General features: G+C 38.6%; 1 protein-coding gene across 1 annotated transcript in view; it reads right to left on the reverse strand.

Moving 5' to 3' along the window:
- SNX9 (sorting nexin 9) overlaps nt 1–20,934 on the reverse strand; it is a 104,927-nt gene that overhangs the window by 62,343 nt on the left and 21,650 nt on the right. Inside the window, exon 2 of the mRNA XM_087425092.1 lies at nt 2,054–2,140. Within this exon, the coding sequence (XP_087281218.1) occupies nt 2,054–2,140 (87 nt within the window). The remainder of the gene's footprint in view (nt 1–2,053; nt 2,141–20,934) is intronic.

Here is a 20,934-nt window from a genome sequence, read left to right on the forward strand (position 1 = left end):
TTTTTTAATTTTTTATTTATTTATTTTTCCCTCAAAGCCCCAGGAGATAGTTGTATGTCATAGTTGCACATTCTTCTAGTTGCTGTATGTGGGACGCGGCCTCAGCATGGCCAGAGAAGTGGTGCGTCGGTGTGCGCCCGGGATCCAAACCCAGGCCGCCTGCATCGGAGCGCACGCACTTAACTGCTAAGCCACGGGGCCGGCCCCACACATTCTTTTTAAAAATCACTTTAAGCCACAACTTTGTCCATTTTTGTCTACAACAGCAACTTAAAGACAATACTAGTTTACCAAGAAATGAAGAACACTTCACTAAAAAAAAAATTAGATGGTTAGATAAAAGAATCTTTAATCTCTCCTCTGATTAAAAATAGAACCTAGTTACTTACATACACGTAGCATATTATCTAAAACTATATATACTTTTTCTACCCAGTAATTCTTCTTTGTATCTAAGACATATAAAATAGGTTTTTAAAATACTATCAAGGGGCCGGCCTGGTGGTGCAAGTGGTTAAGTGCGCGAGCTCTGCTGCAGCGGTCCAGGGTTCGGAGGTTCGGATCCCGGGCGTGCACCAACGCACCGCTTGTCAAGCCATGCTGTGGCGGGGTCCCATATAAAGTGGAGGAAGATGGGCACGGATGTTAGCCCAGGGCCAATCTTCCCCAGCAAAAAATGAGGAGGATTGGCATTGGATGTTAGCTCAGGGCTGATCTTCCCCCCCCCCCCCCCCCGCAAAAAAATACTATCAATATTAAGAAGCCACCATCTTGGTCATTCCTCCTCCTTCCTTCATCTTTGTGCTGCTACAGTCCTCCCTCCCTCCCACCTGGCGGAACACATCTGCATCTCCTCCTCCTTTTCCCAGAGTCTCCTTGGCCTTCCCAGCACCTTTCTTCATGTGCTTACTCTCAACGATGTCTAGGGTGTTGGCTTATCTCCAGCCTTCATCTCTAGCTCTGTAGGTAGTTCCATTTTTAAACTCATGCAAAACTATAGGGCAGGGTTGATTATTTACTATTCTTTACATTCAACAATTTATCTAAAAATAAACTCACTTAATCTTTCCGAAGAAGCTCTTCTTCCTGACTTACATACTTTAATAAAGTCACCATTCTCTCAGGTGCAGAGGCCAAAAACCTCAGTGATCCCTGACTCTTCTCGCCACCAGCATCTAATCAAGCACCAAGTCCTCTGGGTCTGACTCGTCAAGCTTCCTGCACCCATCTTCTTTTGACTCCTATTGCTACTATCCAAAGTCATGGCCCTAGACTCCAGCCACACCAATTTATTCTATACACCTCTGCTAGATTAATTTCCTTGAAGTGCAACAATATCAACAATAAACACCAAGCCAAACCCTTAAATGTATCCACTACCAAATGAAGTCCAAAGTCTAGAGCCTGGCCCACAGTCCTGTCTGAGTTGGCTCCAAGAGTCAGTTTTCTTAGCCTGTCTCCTACTGTCTCCTACATGCTCTGTCCCTATGCTCCTGGGACGCTTGTTTACATGAAGTGTTCCCCAGCAGAGCAGAAAAAGCAGAGGCCTAGGCGCCAAACAGATGTGGCTGTGAATTCTTGTTTTGCCACCTATAAGCAGAATGATCTTGGGCAAGTTACTCGACCTCTAAGTCTCATTACCTTTCTTTGTAAAACAGAGATTAAAAACACCTACCTCATAGAGTTCATCTAAAGACATTAAAGAATGTATGCACAGTACTGAGCCAAACGCCTGGCTCATAGGCTGTCAATAAAGGGCTCCTGGGACTTCTAAGAAACACTGACCACTTTCTAATCTCTACACCTTCGATCCGGCTGGGATCTGTCTGGGATGTCTCTTTCCATTTCCGTCTGATGGAACCCCATCCAGCTATCTGTACGGTACTGAACTTTCCTCAATGTTTATATAATAGATTCTTACTTTACCATCAATACTCCATAAGCAACAGGAAAAAAATTCATGTGGGTTTGAATGATCAACTTATTAAAAATATAAAATCTTCAAAATAAGTCCCGAGGGGACAGTCAGATTTCTATGTAATAGTTCTCTTACCGGATTTGTAATTGTGATAATTTCTCCTTCATTAACTGTCAGTTCATTATTTCCAGGTTCAGCAGCAAAATCATACATAACCCGAGCCTATTGGGAGTGGAGAGGAAAAGAGGAAGTTACAAATGTAAACTTAACAATAAAAAACCCAAACAACCTTTACAGTTCACTTTGTGAATGTGCTGGTATGAACAAACACTTCACGACAGTGGCTGTGGTTGTTTTGGAAGAAAGGAAGACATATTACCAAAATGATTCATCAGCCCTGTTGTGAGGAAGAATAACACCAACGGTGAGAGCCCCTGCTCTGTTCTGGAAGCAGGGAAGGTTTCTGATAGCTGCCCACATTGTATTTAGAGATTAGCCCCCAAAAAGTACTCAGAACACACCCATTTCATCAAGTTGGGAGAATAGCATGCCCTTCCTTTTAGGAGGTAAGAAGTGGAAATACAGATACTGTTCATTCTGGGAACACTCACACTTGAGGACTGAAGAGATACACATACAGACATACAAATATGTACACATATATCAGATTCACGTTTTTAGATTAATCCCTTGCAATTAAAATTCTCACTACTCTTTATCTAGAGCCACTGGGATGGAATGTTGATAATGTGGTATCCCTAGGCAACTAAAGTTAGAAATTTAAGATTTGGGTAGCAAGATATATTTACATTCTTCTACCATAATTCTTCCCACTATGCAATGACTCTCAGAGGGCTGTGCATACTGGTCAGGTAACCTGAACAGCTATGATTTTCAAACTCTTCCTGCAATGAAATCTTAATTTCATATAAAACAGATTAAAGGGAAGCTGTCTGTGATGTGAGGGGGAGCTGTTCTTTCAGCCTCTTCCTCAAGAGGACCCTTGAGGCATCAACCCAGAAATATGGATTCCTTGGAATATTGCCATTTAGAAGTATTCCAAGAGAGAGAACCACTGTTGTAAAAAATATATTTTATACATGCTTTTATAATATATAATAAATATGTAAAAATATGTATGTTTTCAATCCATTTCAAATTCTAAGTAATTGCCTTTCAGGGACTGTCATGTAGAAGGAAGTCCATCTTATAAACTGGGGATCCCACACACCCAGGAAACACATGATTTGTTTTAAAAGGAATTGTTTGTCCTAAGGGGCAAACTCAAGTTCACCTACAGGGCCAAACAAGACTAATGGAATTGCATTCACTTAACAAACATTTACAGAATACCTACCATGTGGCAAGAACTGTGCTAGGCCCTTTCGCTCAACAGTGCTTTCTCCACACGTGCTTAATGATGCCTGAAATCCTTATCACGAGGATTAAGGATTCACATGTAGTGACAAAAGATTAGGAAAAAAAATTTATTTTGAAATACATCAAAAATAAGAAGATGAACTGATGAATGAATATGTGATAAAGCAGGGATAGTAAAATGTTATAGACTCTAGAAGGTGGGTTCATAGTGTTCGGTGGAAAATGATTTCAACTCTGCCACATGTTTGAAATTTTTCATAATAAAATGTTGGAAAGAAACCAACGGTAGTGTGCAGCCTGTCGGTCAAGAAACAGCCTCAGCTCCTTCACTTCTGTCCACTGAGGGGCGGGAAGGGGACTGAAAGCAAGACAGCAGGTGGGGTGAGAAGTCTCCAGGCGTTACAGTTCTCCTCGGGTCATTACAAAGGACAGCGCAACCGTGCTGAGGCCTTTTTCTCATGCCCCTGCAAAAGCAGATAGAATTCTGCTTGTCACGTTGTGGAGTATTTTTTAAAACCACGTCACAGCAACCTCAACCCCTTGCGCACTGAGGGCAGACATGAGACAAATGTGTGAGGAGAGTCCCTGAGCCAGGACACAACCGCGGGACCGCCAGCTTCCTGGGGAGGGGCCCGGGGTGCTGACAAGAGCTGGAAGAGGAACCTGCTGCTTTGTTACTGTTCCTTAAGAATCCCGGTTAACAGGATTAACAGCTAAATCCAACTAATCCCCAAATATAGAATACCGAAGCTTCTAGTTTACTAAAATTACAACTCGGTGAAACAGCATATGAAACAAGTCAAAAATAAAAAAATGGAAACTCCCTTACATATTTACATATTACTGAACATTTACTCATGGAAAAATGTACACAAACATCATAGGTTTATTTAAAACGTTGATCTAAGACTTTTTTTAACCTAGAGATGCTTCTTAAAAATTAGAACTGAGAATAATTTTGGAGAACAAAAAGATTTAAAAAGCACATCCCCAAATGAGCATAACATGTTGACAGAAAAAAAAAAACAGACCATTTGGCCCAGAGGAGCAATTATTCTTCTAAAGCTTAGGTAAGACTGGAAACCACTCTCTACTTCTTTTCTCTTCCCCATCCTTGCGTTTGGCTTCCACCTGCCTTCCTACCTTCTCTCCTCATCACTCCCTTTTTTTCTCTTCTCCACCACTGACAGTATCCAAACAGATAAAGATACTGCCCTCGACCCCAAATGCCCATCAGTCTTCTTATTTTTAATGTGGCCTTTGAAAGAAAAGGCCCATTTTTCTACACTGCTTTTTTCCAGTGTTAGCTGTACTTTTAGAAATGACTCAAGTATCTTCAAGAGCTAAATTTCCACACAGTTCCTGGTCAGTAGATAACTTCATACTGTATATTGAATACATACTGTCAACCGCAATCTCTTCAACAGCAATTTCAAAAAGCATTACAGATAAGGTGAAAGGCTAGTAGACAGCAATCTTACACAAAAGTTCCATTATCTAGATACAGTAAAATAAACATTGGCAGATTCAAAGCTCTCCAACTAAATGCTCTAGGCACTGAAGTACTAAGTGTGTCCCCACACACCTGTCTGATGTGTGCATAATCCATCATCCGTAACACAGATTTCCTTTTGGGAGAAGAGAGGAGTATAAAAATATTCATTCTTTCTGACCCATGTGGTAAACATCTGTTATTTTGTCTGCCCCATATCCCTTCCTTCTGGAAACTGTTCCTGCCTGACTCCAAATGACTGGTGAGCATATAACCCAAACAGGGGTAATCAGAACTCTCCCAGGAACTGATATGGATGCTGGGGAGGGTGCATCTTTTTCTCTGATACTGTTGCCAATGGCTAACTAGCTGAGGCAGGGAGCAAGTCTGAAAAGTGATGAGGTGTGGAATGACAAAGAGAACTGCATCCTGATGAGATCACCTGAAGGACAAGCCTGAAGCTATTTCTCCCCTTGCAGACTTTTCAGTCACGTGAGCCAATGTCTCTTTTGTGCTTATGCTAATGTGATTTCGGATTCTGTCACTTGCAAGCAAGAGAGTACAAGTCAATACAAACCAATAATCTGAAACTGAAGAATTTATTAAGGAAACATTCTAAACAAAGGAAATGCTGGACGTAAGAAGTACATTGCTGTATTTCCTATTTTACAAACAAAACACTAGAACCTTTTAAAAATGAACAATAATAGAGAATTAAACTAAATAGCTCAAAATAGCAAAAAAACCTGACAGCAAAAAAGTTCATACGGGGGTTGGAATGCAGAAGACAAGCTCCCATTCTTAAGCATCTCCTTCTTTAGCTTCACATAAAGCACAACTAAATCTTGGGGAAAAGCAGTAAATCTTCACCAGTGTGGCTCTCTCATCTTTAAAACAGACATGCTCAATTAAAAAGTAAGTAAAATATGTAAACCTTCAGAAATTCAAGGGACTGAAGGATCTCTTATTAATTTGACACCCTTGAGAACTGAAGTTCTGCACGTAGGTGATATTTCAATATAACTAGTTTACCTTTTTAAATGGCAAGCTTGTTTTACTTAAGCACACTCATTTGACTTTTTATAAAATCTTACATGTTAATTCCTTCCTGGTATCTTGCCTTTACCTAACTAGCAAAATCATCAGAAGAAACAGAACTAACTCTAATACAACCTGAGAGCATTATTATCCTATTACTATATGTAGATGTATTTGTCCTTATTCTAAGTGGTTAAGGCTTAAATGCTTTTCAGTTTATATCAATCTGCAATTTCAACAGCCTTTGTTAACTCCTGGCCTATGCTTGTTCAGTTGTTATTTTGAATAAAATATAGAAACTTAAATCATCCCTGTGAAATTTCATCTTGTTAGAGTCAGCCCATTGCTCCAACTTATTACGAGTTTTCTGAATTCTGAAGCCATCGTCCAATTATCCCTGATCCTTTGCTGCTGAGTCCTCAGAAAGCCCAATAAGCGTGTTCTCCATAGTTCCACCTGTGTCATTTGTACACTGTTAAAATATGGCAGGGCCAAGGTCCAAGACAGCTGCACACAATAAGAAACTCTTTCCTGAGCCAGCCCTGACAGCCTAGTGGTTCAAGTTCAGCACTCTCATCACTTTGGCAGCCCAGGTTCAGTTCCCAGGCACAGACCTATACCACTCGTCTGTCAGTAGCCATGCTGTGGCGGTGGCTCACACAGAAGAACCGGAAGAACTTACAACTATACACAACTATGTACTGGGGCTTTGTGGTGGTGGTGGGGGGGCAGGGAAGAAGAAAAAAGGAGGCAGACTGGCAACAGATGTTAGCTTAGCATGAATCTTCCTCTGCAAAAAAGAAAAAGAAAGAAAGAAAGAAAGACTCTTTCCAAGGGGTATGGATCAATTAATTATCACGTTTTGGGTATGGTGCTCTTAAAATTCCCAAAGAAGGAAATAAAGTTAGTCTGTTTCCTTAAATGTTAACAAGGAATGTTTAATAATCTATTCAAGAGTATAGTCACGACAACAGAGTTCTGTCAAGGTTGTATTTTAACAGTTGTTCTAGTAAAAGATCTTTTTCCAATAGAAGAAATTTCTACAAAGAATTGGTAGCAGCCACTGAGAATGGCTGAAAATTTAATTTTTCTTATGCAAAATTTTCAAGAATAAATTACCAGTAATATTGATATGTTCTTTACAAATGTTTTTCCTAAAATGGGTTTATATCTGTTATCCTGAAACACGACATACTTAGAGAAATTTTTTAACTGGTGGTCAATTAGACAAGCAGTTTGAGAAATTTCCAAGACAAACAGAAATTCATTGAGTGTAGGAATATAAATTTCCAAGAAACATTTAGAATAATCTTAAATTTAAGTGCAATGAAGGGCAATTATACAATCCCAAGGGGAGAAAAAGTTCTGAATAGTTAGAATAAATAATCAAACTGTACCATCCACTTCCACATTACTCCTCCCTCCCTCCATTTCACTCACGCAGAACAGTTCTGGAAAGTGCTTGGACCAAGGAAATCCTCCTAAGTGAGGCCATGTTATAACCAAACTGCTAGAGATTGGGATGATTTTGAGACTTTCTACCCGAACTCACCCAGATCAAAGCTTCTTTACGTAGTGTATGTAAGAATAATTTGACAAAGACATTTTATTGGTTATTTAATGTGGTGGCATCAAACTGGCCATATCACAAATAATATCACTATTACCAAGTAATGTGCCAAAACAGACACTTCTGACACCCACATGTGACTGCCTGTTCTGCCCATTGCTTCATAATTAAATATACATACAACACACACACATGAAAGTTTAACTGGATTTTTTATTTCTAAGGCCATGTCAAAATGGCTGCATCATACTAACACTTTGATGTGGATGCTTTAAATTGGGGTTGGTTTTTCTTTTTCTGTAAAGGCCAGATAGTAAGCATTTTAAGGTTTGCAGGCCATACAGTCTATCTCTACTGTTGCAGTACAAAAGCCACCATAGACAATATGTAAACAAATGAGTGTGACTGTGTTCCAGTAAAACTTTATTTACAAAAAACATGTGGCAGGTCAGATTTTGCCCACAGGCCATAATTTGCTGACCCCTATGAGATGGCTGGGAACAAAGTTATTATACAAAAATCATTAATATAACAAAACATGAGTAATAAAGGAAAGAATCTTTGCAATTCATATCACAAAAAATTAATCTTTCTCACACATAAAGAGCTTCTGGAATTGAAGAAAAAGACCAGTAACTCAACAGAAAAATGGCAGAGGAACAAAGAGTTCATTGAAAAATATAAATGGCCCTGAAACACGTGAAAAAAGTTGCTCAATTTGACACATAAAAAAAGACAAACTAATCTGGTAGAAGTTACCAGATTTCCCTCCATCAGGGATTGTCTCATTTAAACCTCTACCAGCAATACATATGAAAGTAATGGTTCTCTACAACTTTACAAACAGAATAAATTACCCAACTTTTGGATTTTTGCCAACCTAGTGAGAAATGCTACCCTAATATGGTTTTAAAGATACATTTACTCTTTGACCCAGAAACCTCATTTTGGGAATCCATTCTCCAGATGTACCTGTGCACATGTGTACAAGGTTCTTTACTGCAGCACTGTTTGCAATATAAAGACTGTAAACAACCCTAGTGTCTACTAATAGGGAATTGGTTAAATAAACCATGGTATATCATCACATGGGAATATTATGAGACAATAAAAAAAGACAACAGTCTATATGCGCTGCCATGGAACGAATATATCATCAATTGAGAAAAGCAAGCTGCAAAATAGGGCGTATAGTATGCAACATTTTTCAAAGGTAGAAGAACATTTATATTTGCCAATATTTCCATGAAAAAGCACTAGATAAATAAATAATTTCTATACTGGTTACCTATAGAGATGGGAGAGGAGGAAAATGAGTGGATAAGAACAGAAGTGAGAGTGAAATTTCTCAGTATATTTCTTTTCATATCATTTTAACTGTGTACATGTATCACTTGCCCAAGAATTCTAAATTAAAAGGAGGAGAGAAAGACGCCATTTACAGCAGCACCAGAAGATAAAATATCTAGGAATAAACTAAAGAGATGTGTAAGACCTGTCTGGGAAAAGCTTTACAATGTTCCTGAAAGACACAGAAAATTGGAAAAACTGAGGGTATGGTAGTTTGTTTGCAAAAATGACCACAATAAATCTTCCCATGTCTGTAGGAATTCACCCCTTTGCAGTGTGACTTTGCCACTCCTCTCATTAAGAAGTAAAGGCTGTTTTTCTTCCTCTTGACTCTGGACTTGTTCATGTGCTTGCCTTGGCCAACAGAATAAGAACAAATGTGATACAAGCAAAGACATGAAAAACACTTGCCCATTGGGGCTTGCTCTCTCTCACCACTGAGACCACCTCTGTGACCAGTGAACCAGCCTGGATTAGCCTCTGCAGATGAGAGACCACCATCCTAGCTGTACAAGGTGAGACCCCAACATGTGAGTGAGGCCACCCAGGGCCATCCAACCTCAGTGGGGCTTTCCAGACCACAAGAACCACCCACAGACAACCCACAGAACTATAAGAAAGAATAGGTATTTGTTGTTTTAAGTCACTCAGTTTGAGGTAGTTTGTTATGCAACAAAAACTAACTCATATCAAGAACCTCCCCATGTTTTTAGATGGAAAGCCCCAATATCATCAAGGTAGCAACTTTCCCTTCTTTGATTCTAATAAAAATATGAACAGGATTATTTTTTCTGAAACAGGACAAACTGATCTTAAAATTCATTTGGACACATAAAGAAACAAGAACAGCTAAAAACATTTTTTTTAACCAAAAACAAGCAAAGATTAGAAAAGTAGCAAGTCCACAACTAGTCCCCAAAACATAGAAACGTAGTAGTACGATAAAGGTGGCATTAGATTGTTTTAGAATAAATAAGTAGCTATCCGGAAAAAAAACAAAGTGAATCCCTACCTCACCCCTTATACCAAAATAAATTCTAAAACAGATCAAAGATTTACATTAAAAACAAAAAGAAACCACATAGCTAGTATCCAGACTAGAATCTCCAAATAGCATTTTTCATTAAAAGGAATGAGATTTATTTAGAGAAACAGTTGATTCCAGCTTTCAGAGAAAAAAACAAGAACAAAACCCATACAGAACATACAAGATGGGCCTGGAACATCTTTAAGTACGAGATATCAAAGAAACTAGCAAAATCTTCTATGGCTATGTCAAAAGGACACAGGCTCCAACCTGCAGAGGAGCTTGCTGTCCAAATATGAGCATCAATAAGGATAAGGACTGCAAACATCAAACGTGTTTAAATCCATGAGTTCAAAATGATAAAACTAATTGATCACCATTATATGATACTAGGCAGCCAATTCATTTTGAAAACTGGTAAATAAAGGTGAAAAAAATCAGACATTTATTCTGCCTCTCCTTTACAAACTGTACCACTACTTAATCAAGCAGTAGATAAGAAGTGTCTCTTTCTAAAAACATTCCAGCTAATGCAAAACGGTGCAACTACTATGGAAAATAGTATAGAGATTTCTTAAAATGTTAAAAATAGAACTATCATATGATCCAGTAATTCTACTTCTGGGTATTTATCCAAAAGACTTGAAATCAGGGTCTCAAAAAGATATTAGCACTCCTACGTTCACTGCAGCATTATTCACAATAGCCAATACATGGAAACAACCTAAATGTCCTTTGATAGATGAACGGATAAAGAAAACGTGGTTTATACATACAATGGAATATTATTCAGCCTTAAAGAAGGAAATTCTGAGATATGCAAAAACGTAGATGAATCTTGAGGACAGCTAATAAATGAAAAAGGAATAACAGAATTAGAACATCATTTTTCAATCCCTAATAATTTAATGCATCTAAGCAAAGTGTATCCAAAAGACAACCAGAAATTATTTGCTTTCTGATGGAATACAATGCCAGTTAGGAACTATACTTGAAAAGAAAACAGAATTTGAATCTTATTCACTCTCTAGATCCTAGTACCAATTTACTGGAAATACAGAGGAATACATTAAACCACGCAATGAAGATGCAGTAAGAAAATCCAGATGTAGGAAATTACAGAACCCATTTTCTCTAATAGACAAATCCCAAAGACAAAAAACAAGCCCGGGTGTGGAGGGGAGAAAAAAGGGAACCTATAAATTTAGAGATTTAGAAGATCGATCACGATTGCAATATATAGACTTTATTTGGATTGTGAGTCGAACAAAATGCAAAAAAGATTATGATATTTGAGACAATTGGAAATCTGAATATTTAAGGGCTATGTGATATTTTAAAGTGTTCAATTTTTAGGCATCAAAATGATATTATGGTTATATTTTTAAAGGACTCCCCATCTTTAGAAATATACACTAAAATATTTACTGATGAAGTGATAAAATATCTGGCATTTCTTAAAAATAATGCTAGAGCAGGAGAAGTTGATGAGGTCTAGACAAAACAAGATGAGTCGACAGTTGCTGAATTTGGGTAATGGGTACACAGGCTTCATTATACTATTCTACTTTTGAATATGTTTGACATTCTCCAGAATAAAAAGGTTTTTAAGGAAACTATAAAAAGTACCAAAGGAAATCTTAGGAGAGAATTTTTTAAATAATCTTGCAGTGGAGTAGGACGTCAAATATGAAACAAAATCCTTAAGTCCTTAAAAGGGAGAGATGGTGAAATTTCTCTTCACCCAAAATAAAACATACCTGCCTTGCCTGGCAAAAGCCAATATAAACAAGATAAAAAATAAATGACAAACTGGGAAAAATATTTGCAATTCATATCATACACTAAAGGTTGGTTCTCCTACTCTATATAGGGTTACTACAAATCAGTCAAAAAAAAAAGAAAAGAAAAAATGGCTCTTAAAAATGTAAAACCTCACTTATAAAACTAAACAAATATTATTTTCACCTATCAGGCTGACAAAAAAACAAAAGCAAAACTCTGATAACAACATTGTGTCGGCAAAGGCGTAGGCTCAGGGAAACAGGTATACTCACATGGCGCCCATGGAAGTGAGAGGCAATTGGGTAATGCCTATCCAAATTACAAACACACATACTCTCTTACTCAGAAATTCCACTTCTAGGAATTCATACTCTAGAAATACTCAGACACTTGCAAAATGACATACATACGTAAGACATTATTCATTACAGCAGTTTACAATAGCAGAAGACCAGAGAAAGCCTACAAGAAGGGACTGCCTATGCATTGTAAAGAAGGGTACCTTCGTAAAACGGAATACCATGCACCCCAGCAAAAAAGAGTGAGCATTTGCTTATTTTGGGGATGTGGAATTATTTCTAATGTATATGGATTAAACGAGAAAATAACACAAAGTACACCATTTGTGTACACAAAAGGAAAATGCATTTGCTTGTATATGCATAGACTATCTGTGCAAGGATAGAGAAGAACTTGATAACACTCAGAGGAGAGAAGACAGCTGGCTGAGGGAAGGGAGGGATAGACGGATAAGAGTGGAATTTTCAGTGTTATCCCTTTTGTGTCTTTTTAGTGTTGTTTTTCTTTTTAACATGAACCTATTGTCTAGTCAAAACAATTAAAAATTGAAAGCACTGTCCTGTATCTCTACCTAGGAGGCTCAGAATCCTGCTGAAAATAGCACAATCTACTAGACAATGCTTCCCTGGTTATAACAAAGCACAAAATGCTCCCAAGTGTAACTCAAAAGATGACGGGAAGGCAAACAGCATCTGTCTTTAAGGCTACACATTCCTGGGGTTCTCATTCTGAGTCCTGTTATTTTCACTGTACATAAATATCTACATAAATGCACTTTCACAGCAACAACAAAAGCAGTATAACGAAGTTAAAAAACGAGAGTTAAAAATGCTGCTCTTCTTCTGCCAAAGGGCACAAATGCTAACAGATTTGAAAGTACCCTTCAAAACGTTATGTGTTTGCATAAACACAATGAACCAATTTGAACCAGAGTACAAACACTCTTCTAGGTTCATGATTTATTTAATCTTAGGACTCGTCCTATCGGCATATCTACCTTGTTCTTCATCTCAGCTGCAAGGTTACTAACCACTGTTCAACCTCCAGGGCAAAGCACATGAAAACTCACTTAGCTGTAGCTAAGAAAATAACCTCACCTCCACCCCAAATTAAAACAGCTCATTGTTTTTCCTGATTGTAAAACGGCGTGTGCATTGTAGGAAAAAAAATACAGAAAAGTTTAAAAACAAACAGTACCCCAAATCCCAAACCCCAGAGACAAATGATAGAAAACGTATACACTCCCAGTAACCGTGTCCCCTCCCCAGCACTGTGTATGACAGTTCTTCATCCCTCCTCCTCCGCCCCCCAGGAGGGGGAGGAAATGTCCTTACTGGTAACATAGCGATTATGAGCTGGCTCTGGAGCTGGGCCACACGGGTTCAGGTCCTTACTCTACCGTGTCATTAGCCTTGGAAACTTGGCTGAATTCCTTAAAGTTTCTGTCTCAAATTCCTCAAGAATAAGATAAGGATAACTGCATGTGCCTCGTGACACAAATGATAAATGAAGTAATCATTATAAAGCGCTTAGAACAGTAACTGGCACACGGGACCCAGTCAATGTTAGCTACCACGACCTTCGGGTTTTTTGACCATTATATATACATTCTGCATGTGCTAAAAATTGTTGCACAACTGTCCTCTTTCCAGCCCACTGAAAGTTCTGGAACTAGCCTTGGGGTTCAAGGGAAAGAGCTGAGTGCCATCTTACTTATTCCCACAAAAGGTGGTGAAGCCTGTTATGTCACCAGATCGTGTGAGAATCAGGCCCACCTGAGGGGGGTCAACCACCACCGCCTCACTCCAGCCCCGCGTGTTGTATGTGTACTCAGGTAGGGATGATCCAGCAATGCTGATGATGGTCCAACAGGGAATCCCTCAACCCCAATCATTTGAGAAAATATTAGAATAATAATATTCAATGAGACCAATTTGAAAATAAACTGGCAAAATCTCTATAAACAATAACTTGACAAAAAAACATAATTGGGAGGATATTCCCAAAAGCAACAAAAAACTAAATACAAAGCAGAAGAGACAACCAAAAGCAAGAACCTTAGTGAAGAAAGCCGTAACAATATATCACACCGTGTTCCTGTGAACAAAGGTTTAACATCATAAAGATGCCTGTCTTTAAACATAGTGCAGTTTCATCCAAAATCCCAAAGGGCTTTTTGGGGAGAAATGAAGAATGAACTTGTCCCAAAAGTACTCTGCTCATTTAAAAAGGGGCACATATAACATGACTTGAGAAATACAGAATGACAACACTTTATTTTTAGTACTTTAAGGCCACAAACAAAAATCAACAGCCAGGGACCATATGTTAAAGATTTCCAACATTTTCATACAGCTCTTTAATACAAACTCAGCATAGTTTCCAAAATGGCACAAACGACCTTGAAATATTTATTTTCCGCAAGAGGCTGAAAACTTTCTTCAGATTAAAGTGCCTTGTAAAATAAATTCCTGTTTTAGCTATTAGTCCCTTTTGTCTTATGCCAATGATCACCAGCAAGTACTATTTAGCCCTTTACCACACTGACTACTTTGTACTGAGTACTCCAACAACTCCATTTAGAAAAACACACATTATCTCATACAAGTTAAGAGAAATAGTCCTCACAAAGGAAACCTATCAAAATATTCTATTAAACTCAGTGCCTTAAGCTCCTCACATGGACTGAAATTTCCCCTAAATCCACATTTCTCCAACAACACAAAGATTCTCAGAGGGCTCGCTTGTGTGCTGGGGAAAGGTACATGAAACGGCATCCAAGCTGTAGTGCAGTCTTCATTGCTATTTGGAGACTTTGTGAATAAACTGTGAAACACTGATTATACGCAAAGATGGCAAAAAACAAACTTGTGCCCTAGAACTTCAGTATCATTTTCCTAGTACAAGCTGAATCAACTGAGGGCCTTATAACGAGAAAACTAAAAGGCAGAACTAAAGAGGCTACAGTACAGACCAAATAAAATAAAAAGAGAAGAGAAAAACTAGTACATTAAATAAATAAGTGGGTCCGGCCCCGTGGCGTATCCGTTAAGTGTGCACGCTCTGCTGCAGCGGCCGGGGTTTGGATCCCGGGCGCACACCAACGCCTGCTTGTCAGTCCATGCTGTGGCGGCGTCCCACATAAAGTGGAGGAAGATGGGCCCGGATGTTAGCTCAGGGCCAGTCTTCCTCAGCAAAAAGAGGAGGATTGGCATGGATGTTAGCTCAGGGCTGATCTTCCTCACACACACAGACACTAAATAAATAAATAAATATATTTAAAAAAATAATAAATAAATGATACATCAAAATCAAGTAGTTAAAACAATTAAATTAATCAAAAGCAAATAGAAAGCCACAATGGAGTACCTGGTATCAGACTTGCCCTCATACCATACACAGCTAGAAAACTGGACAAAATACATGAAACAACCGTTTCCAGACACTGGGCAACAGGGCAGCACAGGAGAGTGAACTCTGAGAGAAGGGACACACATGAGGTGAGCCCTGTGATGGCTCCAGCTTTCTGCCTGGAGGCATTTTCTGACCCAGGTGCTGGGAGAAGAATCCAAGCAGAAAGCCCAGAGCAGAAGCACAGGTTCTGCTAAGCTGAAGAGACAGAGACCAGAATCTCAGGTGGCTAAGGCAGCTGGAATCCGAGGACAGACTATGGGAAAGGAGCTACTCAGAGAAAAAGCTCCAGAAACCTGCACAGAGGTCTCCTTGAGTCTGCAGATGGATACTAAACTTCACACAACAGGGTAAACTCTTTAAGGACAAGCAAAGAAGTGTAGGCTGAAACAATTCTCAGAGGTCAGGCAGAGCTGAGGACATCAGAGTTCTGACTAGCCAGTGTGGAGAAACTTCACTGAACACACCCAAAGCACTCACGGTAGAGATCCCAATAGGGCTGGGCCGGGCTAAATGCACCTTAGGATAAGGCTACTCTAGACCCACCCTAACACAACTTACAAATAAGCCTTGAAAGAACTGAACTTAATCGCCTACCAAAACAAACTTTAACACCCTTTAAAGGAAGACAATAAAATCCAGGCACTAACAACATGCCAGCACAATGTCTAGTATCCAATAAAAAATTAATAGACAAGCCAAGAAACAGAAAAATGTAACCCAGGACAAAAACATCAGCCAACAGAAACAGACCAAGAAATGACAGACATAATCAAATTGGCAGACACTTTAGAACAGCTAATATAAATATGTTCATGGACTTGAAGGAACATATGATCATAATAAGGAGAAAAAAGGATGTTATAAAAAAGAACCAACTGGGATGACTAGAGCTGTAAAATACAATTTTGGAAATGAAAAAACTTACTGGATGTCGGACTTAGATGATTAGACACTCCAGAAGAAATGGTCAACGAACTTGAAGAAGTAGCAGGAGAAACTATTAGCAGAAATAAAGGAGGCTGAAAAAAATGGGCAGAGCCTTAGTGACCTGTGGGACAGTAACAAGCAGTCTCACACACATGGATTTGGAATCCCAGAAGCGTGGGGAGGTGGAACAGAAAAAAAATTTTTGAAGAAGTAGTGGCAAAAATTTTCCAATTTCATGAAAACTATAACCACAGATCCAAGAAGCTGAATAAATCTCACAAAGAAAAAACAAAACAAAACACAAAGAGACATCATGATCAAATTGCAGAACATCAGCAACAAAGAGAAAAATCTTAAAAGCAGCCAAAGGGAAAAAATCAGATACATGACATACAAAGAAACAAAGAATGACTGAAGACATCTCATCAGAAACAATACAAGTCAAAAATCCATCTTTAAAGTGCTGAAAAATAACAAAAACTATCAACCTAGAATTCTATATCCAGTAAAAACATCCTTCAAAAATAATGGTGACATAAAGACATTTTCAGACAAACAAAAGCTGAGATAATTTGTCCCCAGCAAACCGACACTACAAGGAATGTTAAAGGAAGCTCTTTAACTAGGAGGAAAATACTAGAGGAAAACTTGAATCTACATGAAAGAAAGAAAAGCATCAGAAATGATAACACGTGGGCCATATGAAAAAAAAATTCATTGTTTAATTTCCCTAAAAGATAATTGATTTAAAAAGATAATTCACTTTTAAAACAAGAATAACAACAGTATTGTGGGGTTCATAAAATTGAGAAATAAAATGTACAACAAAAATAGCACAAAGGACAGGAAGGAAATATGGAAGTATACTGTTACAGAGTTCTTACACGTGAAGTGCTATAATATTGTTTGAAGTTACAATATGTTAAGATACCAATGCATACTGTGAACCTTAAGGGTAGGGGGGATGGGGGGAGGAAGGAGAAACATGTATGTATGTACGTACAGTAGTCCCCCCTTATCCATGGCGGATATGTTCCAAGACCCCCAGTGGATGTCTGAAACCATGGACAGTACCGAGTCCTATATATACTGTTTTTTCCTATACATACATACTTACGATAAAATTTAATTTATAAATTAGGCACAGTAAGAGAGGCACAATAATAATAAAATAGAACAATTATAATAATATACTGTAATAAAAGTTACTGTAGATCTTAGCAACCTCAGCATTTGATTTTTTTCTTAAGTCGAGAACTTTCACCTTTTCACTTAAAGGAAGTATTTTATGGCTTCTCTTTGGCATATCCGGATTGCCAGCATCACTCGTCTTGTGCGTTGTGGCCATTATTAAGTAAAATAAAGGTTACCTGAACACCAGCACTGAGATACCACAACAGTCGATCTGATAATCGAGATGGCTACTAAGTGACTAATGGGCAGGGAGTATATATAGCATGGATACACTGAACAAAGGGATGATTCACGTCCTGGGCAGGATGGAGTAGGACCACAAGAGAGTTCATCATGCTACTCAGAACAGCACACAAGTTAAAACTTATGAATTGTTTATTTCTGGAATTTTCCATTTAATATTTTCAAACCACAGTTGACCACAGGTAACAGAAACCATGGAAAGTGAAACCGACAATAAGGCGGGACTACTGTATGGCTAATAAGCCAATGATGAAGACAAAAAGGAACACTATTAAATAATCTAAAATAAGGCAGGAAAAGAAAAAAATGGGACAAAGGATAAATGGGGCAAATAAAAAACAAACAGCAAGATGGTACACTTGAACCAAATCAAATCAATAATTATATTAATTGTAAATAGTCTAAACATAAAAAAGCAAGACCCTGACTATATGCTATCTATAAGAAATGCACTTTAGGTATAAAGAGACAAAAGTCTTAAAAATAAAAGAATGAAAAAGCCAGAAAGCTGAAAACAGATGGCAGTACTGCTGCTGGGGCTCTAGCTTACATTAGGATACAGGCTAGGGCAGCAGAAGGAAGTGGATGCAGTTTTTTCATGAGGACTCAATCACTCTGCCAGCTGGCTGGTGACTGCATCAAATAACATGCCTAATAGGACCAAGGTTCAGGATCTCTGAACACCTGTATGACTTGACTCTGCATGTGTATGGAAGAACCAGGAAGGCAGGTAGATGTCACTCCAAAACAGCTACACAAAAGACAGGAAAGAGTGAGCAGTGAGGAGGGAAGGAGGATACCAGGGCCCTTTTTTCCTGAAGATAACTGGTCCTGGAAAAAGGCCAATTTAACAAAACATACTTTAGAAAGTAGACAAAAATTTCATAATAAATAAATAATGAGCCAATTTCAACTTCAGAAAAAAATGGAACATCAGATACTGGATTTACCCTCCAACTTTCAACAACTTAAACACTGAACAAAATCTATGAAACAACAGTTTTCACGCAACAGACAACAGGCAGCACAGGGCATGATCCTTTGGAGAGGGGAAAAACGAGATGAGCCCAAGAATTGCCACAGCTCACTGCAGGCCACAGCGCAGGGAGGGGACACCCGGGCAAAGCCTGTCAATCTCTCTGCACCGAGCACTTGAAGATGGGAGGCTGGGGGAGGCCAGTAAGGCAAGAGTCCCCTGGGTAGGGAGAGGAAAGAGCTGCACAGAGACTCCCCTGGAGATCTGCAGAGGGACCTCCCTCTTGGTCTCCAACTGAGAACTGATCAGCACACCTTGCAGGAAAAGTGCCCAAGGGCAAAGGAAGAACCACCAGAAGGAGTGGGCAGAACAACCTCCGGAGTTCACCCAGAGCGGGTGTTCCCACTAGACACGGTGGGATAACCCTGTGATATACGGGGCCTGAGTAGATTCCTGAGCCAGGTACCCCCTCAGGAGTGGCGAGAAAACAGCCTGACACTAAAGGCCAATCGGACCTCACCTTCAAAACTGAAAAGCAAGCATCAAAAGGATCAACCTGTTTCCAAGTAACTTAACTGCATCCCAGAAAACAGCTCAAGAATGTTTTGAAAAATACACAACTATCCAGCCCCCAAAAAAGTCAAGTTCACTATGTCTGACATCCAAGCAAAAATTACCAGGCAGGAAAAGAGACCCCCAATGAGGAGAGAAGGAATCAGTGGAAACTGACCCAGAAATGTCTACTAATTCCATCATCTGTGACAAGGTTAACATTAAACATTTAGTTACTTATAACTGGTACAAATTAAAAATTAAATATTAATTTTAAATTAAACATTGATATAGCAATTAAAAAGACCAATGTAAATCTATAGTGATGCACAAAGAACTCTTAAGATATATATTTTGAATGATAAAAGTGTGTCACAGAACAACAGTATGATCCTGTTTATTAAAATTATGTTCACGCGAGCCAGCCCTGATGGCCTAGCAGTTAAAGTTCGGTGTGCTCCACCTTAGCGGCCAGGGTTCAGTTCCCGGGTGCGGAACCACACCGCTCGTCTGTCAGTAGCCATGCTGTGGTGGCGGCTCACAGAGAAGAACCAGAAGAACTTATAACTATACACAACTATGTACTGGGGCTCTGGGGAGCAAAAGAAGAAAAAAGGGGGAAGATTGGCAACAGATGTTAGCTTAGGGGGAACATTCCCCTGCAAAAAAAAATTATGTGTATGCTTGTGTGTAAATATTTTAGAAACATCTGGAAGGATGCATATACAACAATTAAAAATTACCCGATGAGAGTCAAGGAAAGTAAAGAGGGCTTTAATGTTCTACTGTACATACCTCAAAGTTTGTTTTTTTTCCTTTACCCATGAGCCTATGTGAGCATGTGTGCTATTTGGGTCATTTAAAACAAATGTATTCACTCAAAAGATATATACATAATGCATACCAAGGTAACTAAAGCTGGGTGCTAACTCTTAAGCAACCGTGTAGTATTTGTTCAACAAAAATCTACTCAGTAACTATAATATGAAGTACAAGTTACTTAGAAACAATTTTTGCTTAGTAACATTAGGTTGCTTATATATGTTATTTTTCCAAATCATAAAGGGAAATTATTTAATATCTAAATAGTATCATGAATTCATGATTACTGGTAAAATGATGAGATTGAACAATAGAAAATTAATCAAAAATTTTATAAATAGTACTATATCATATTATTATGTGACTCTGGCATTATTATATGACACTTGCAGCCCTGGTTAACCAGAAAGCCGTTATGATTGCAAACTCGGGTTTCGTACAGTCTACTATAATGTAATGTTGTGGTAAAGAAGTCAGAAGTCAGAGAAATTAGGGCAATATGTGGCAAGAGTCAAAAAGGACTGTGAATTCTGAGAATCATGACCTAATATGCAGCAGTTTTTGATGTTTTGTAATTCAAATATTTCATTAATTCAAACTAAATTCCACTTCAATTAGTTCAAACTATTCTGGTTTTAGAGTATTTGTAAGATTCAGACATAGTTTTTAGAATAGCTGAAATAAAACAAAATGAACGGTTGGCAGGAATGTAAAACGGTGCAGCCACTGTGGAAAACAGTTTGGCAGTTCCTCAACAAGTTACACACAGAATTACCATAATGTACAGTGTACCAGCAATTCCACAAGCAGGTATCTATCCAAAAGAATTGAAAGCAGGGACTCAAACAGACATTTGTACACCAATGGTCACAGCAGCATTATTCACAATAGCCAAAAGGTGGAATCAGCTCAAGTGGCCATCAACAGATGAACAAACAAAATACAT

This window comes from Ceratotherium simum, chromosome 38 (genome assembly GCF_057802395.1).
Source record: "Ceratotherium simum simum isolate JZ-2026a chromosome 38, ASM5780239v1, whole genome shotgun sequence".
NCBI classification, from domain to species: Eukaryota; Metazoa; Chordata; class Mammalia; order Perissodactyla; family Rhinocerotidae; genus Ceratotherium; species Ceratotherium simum.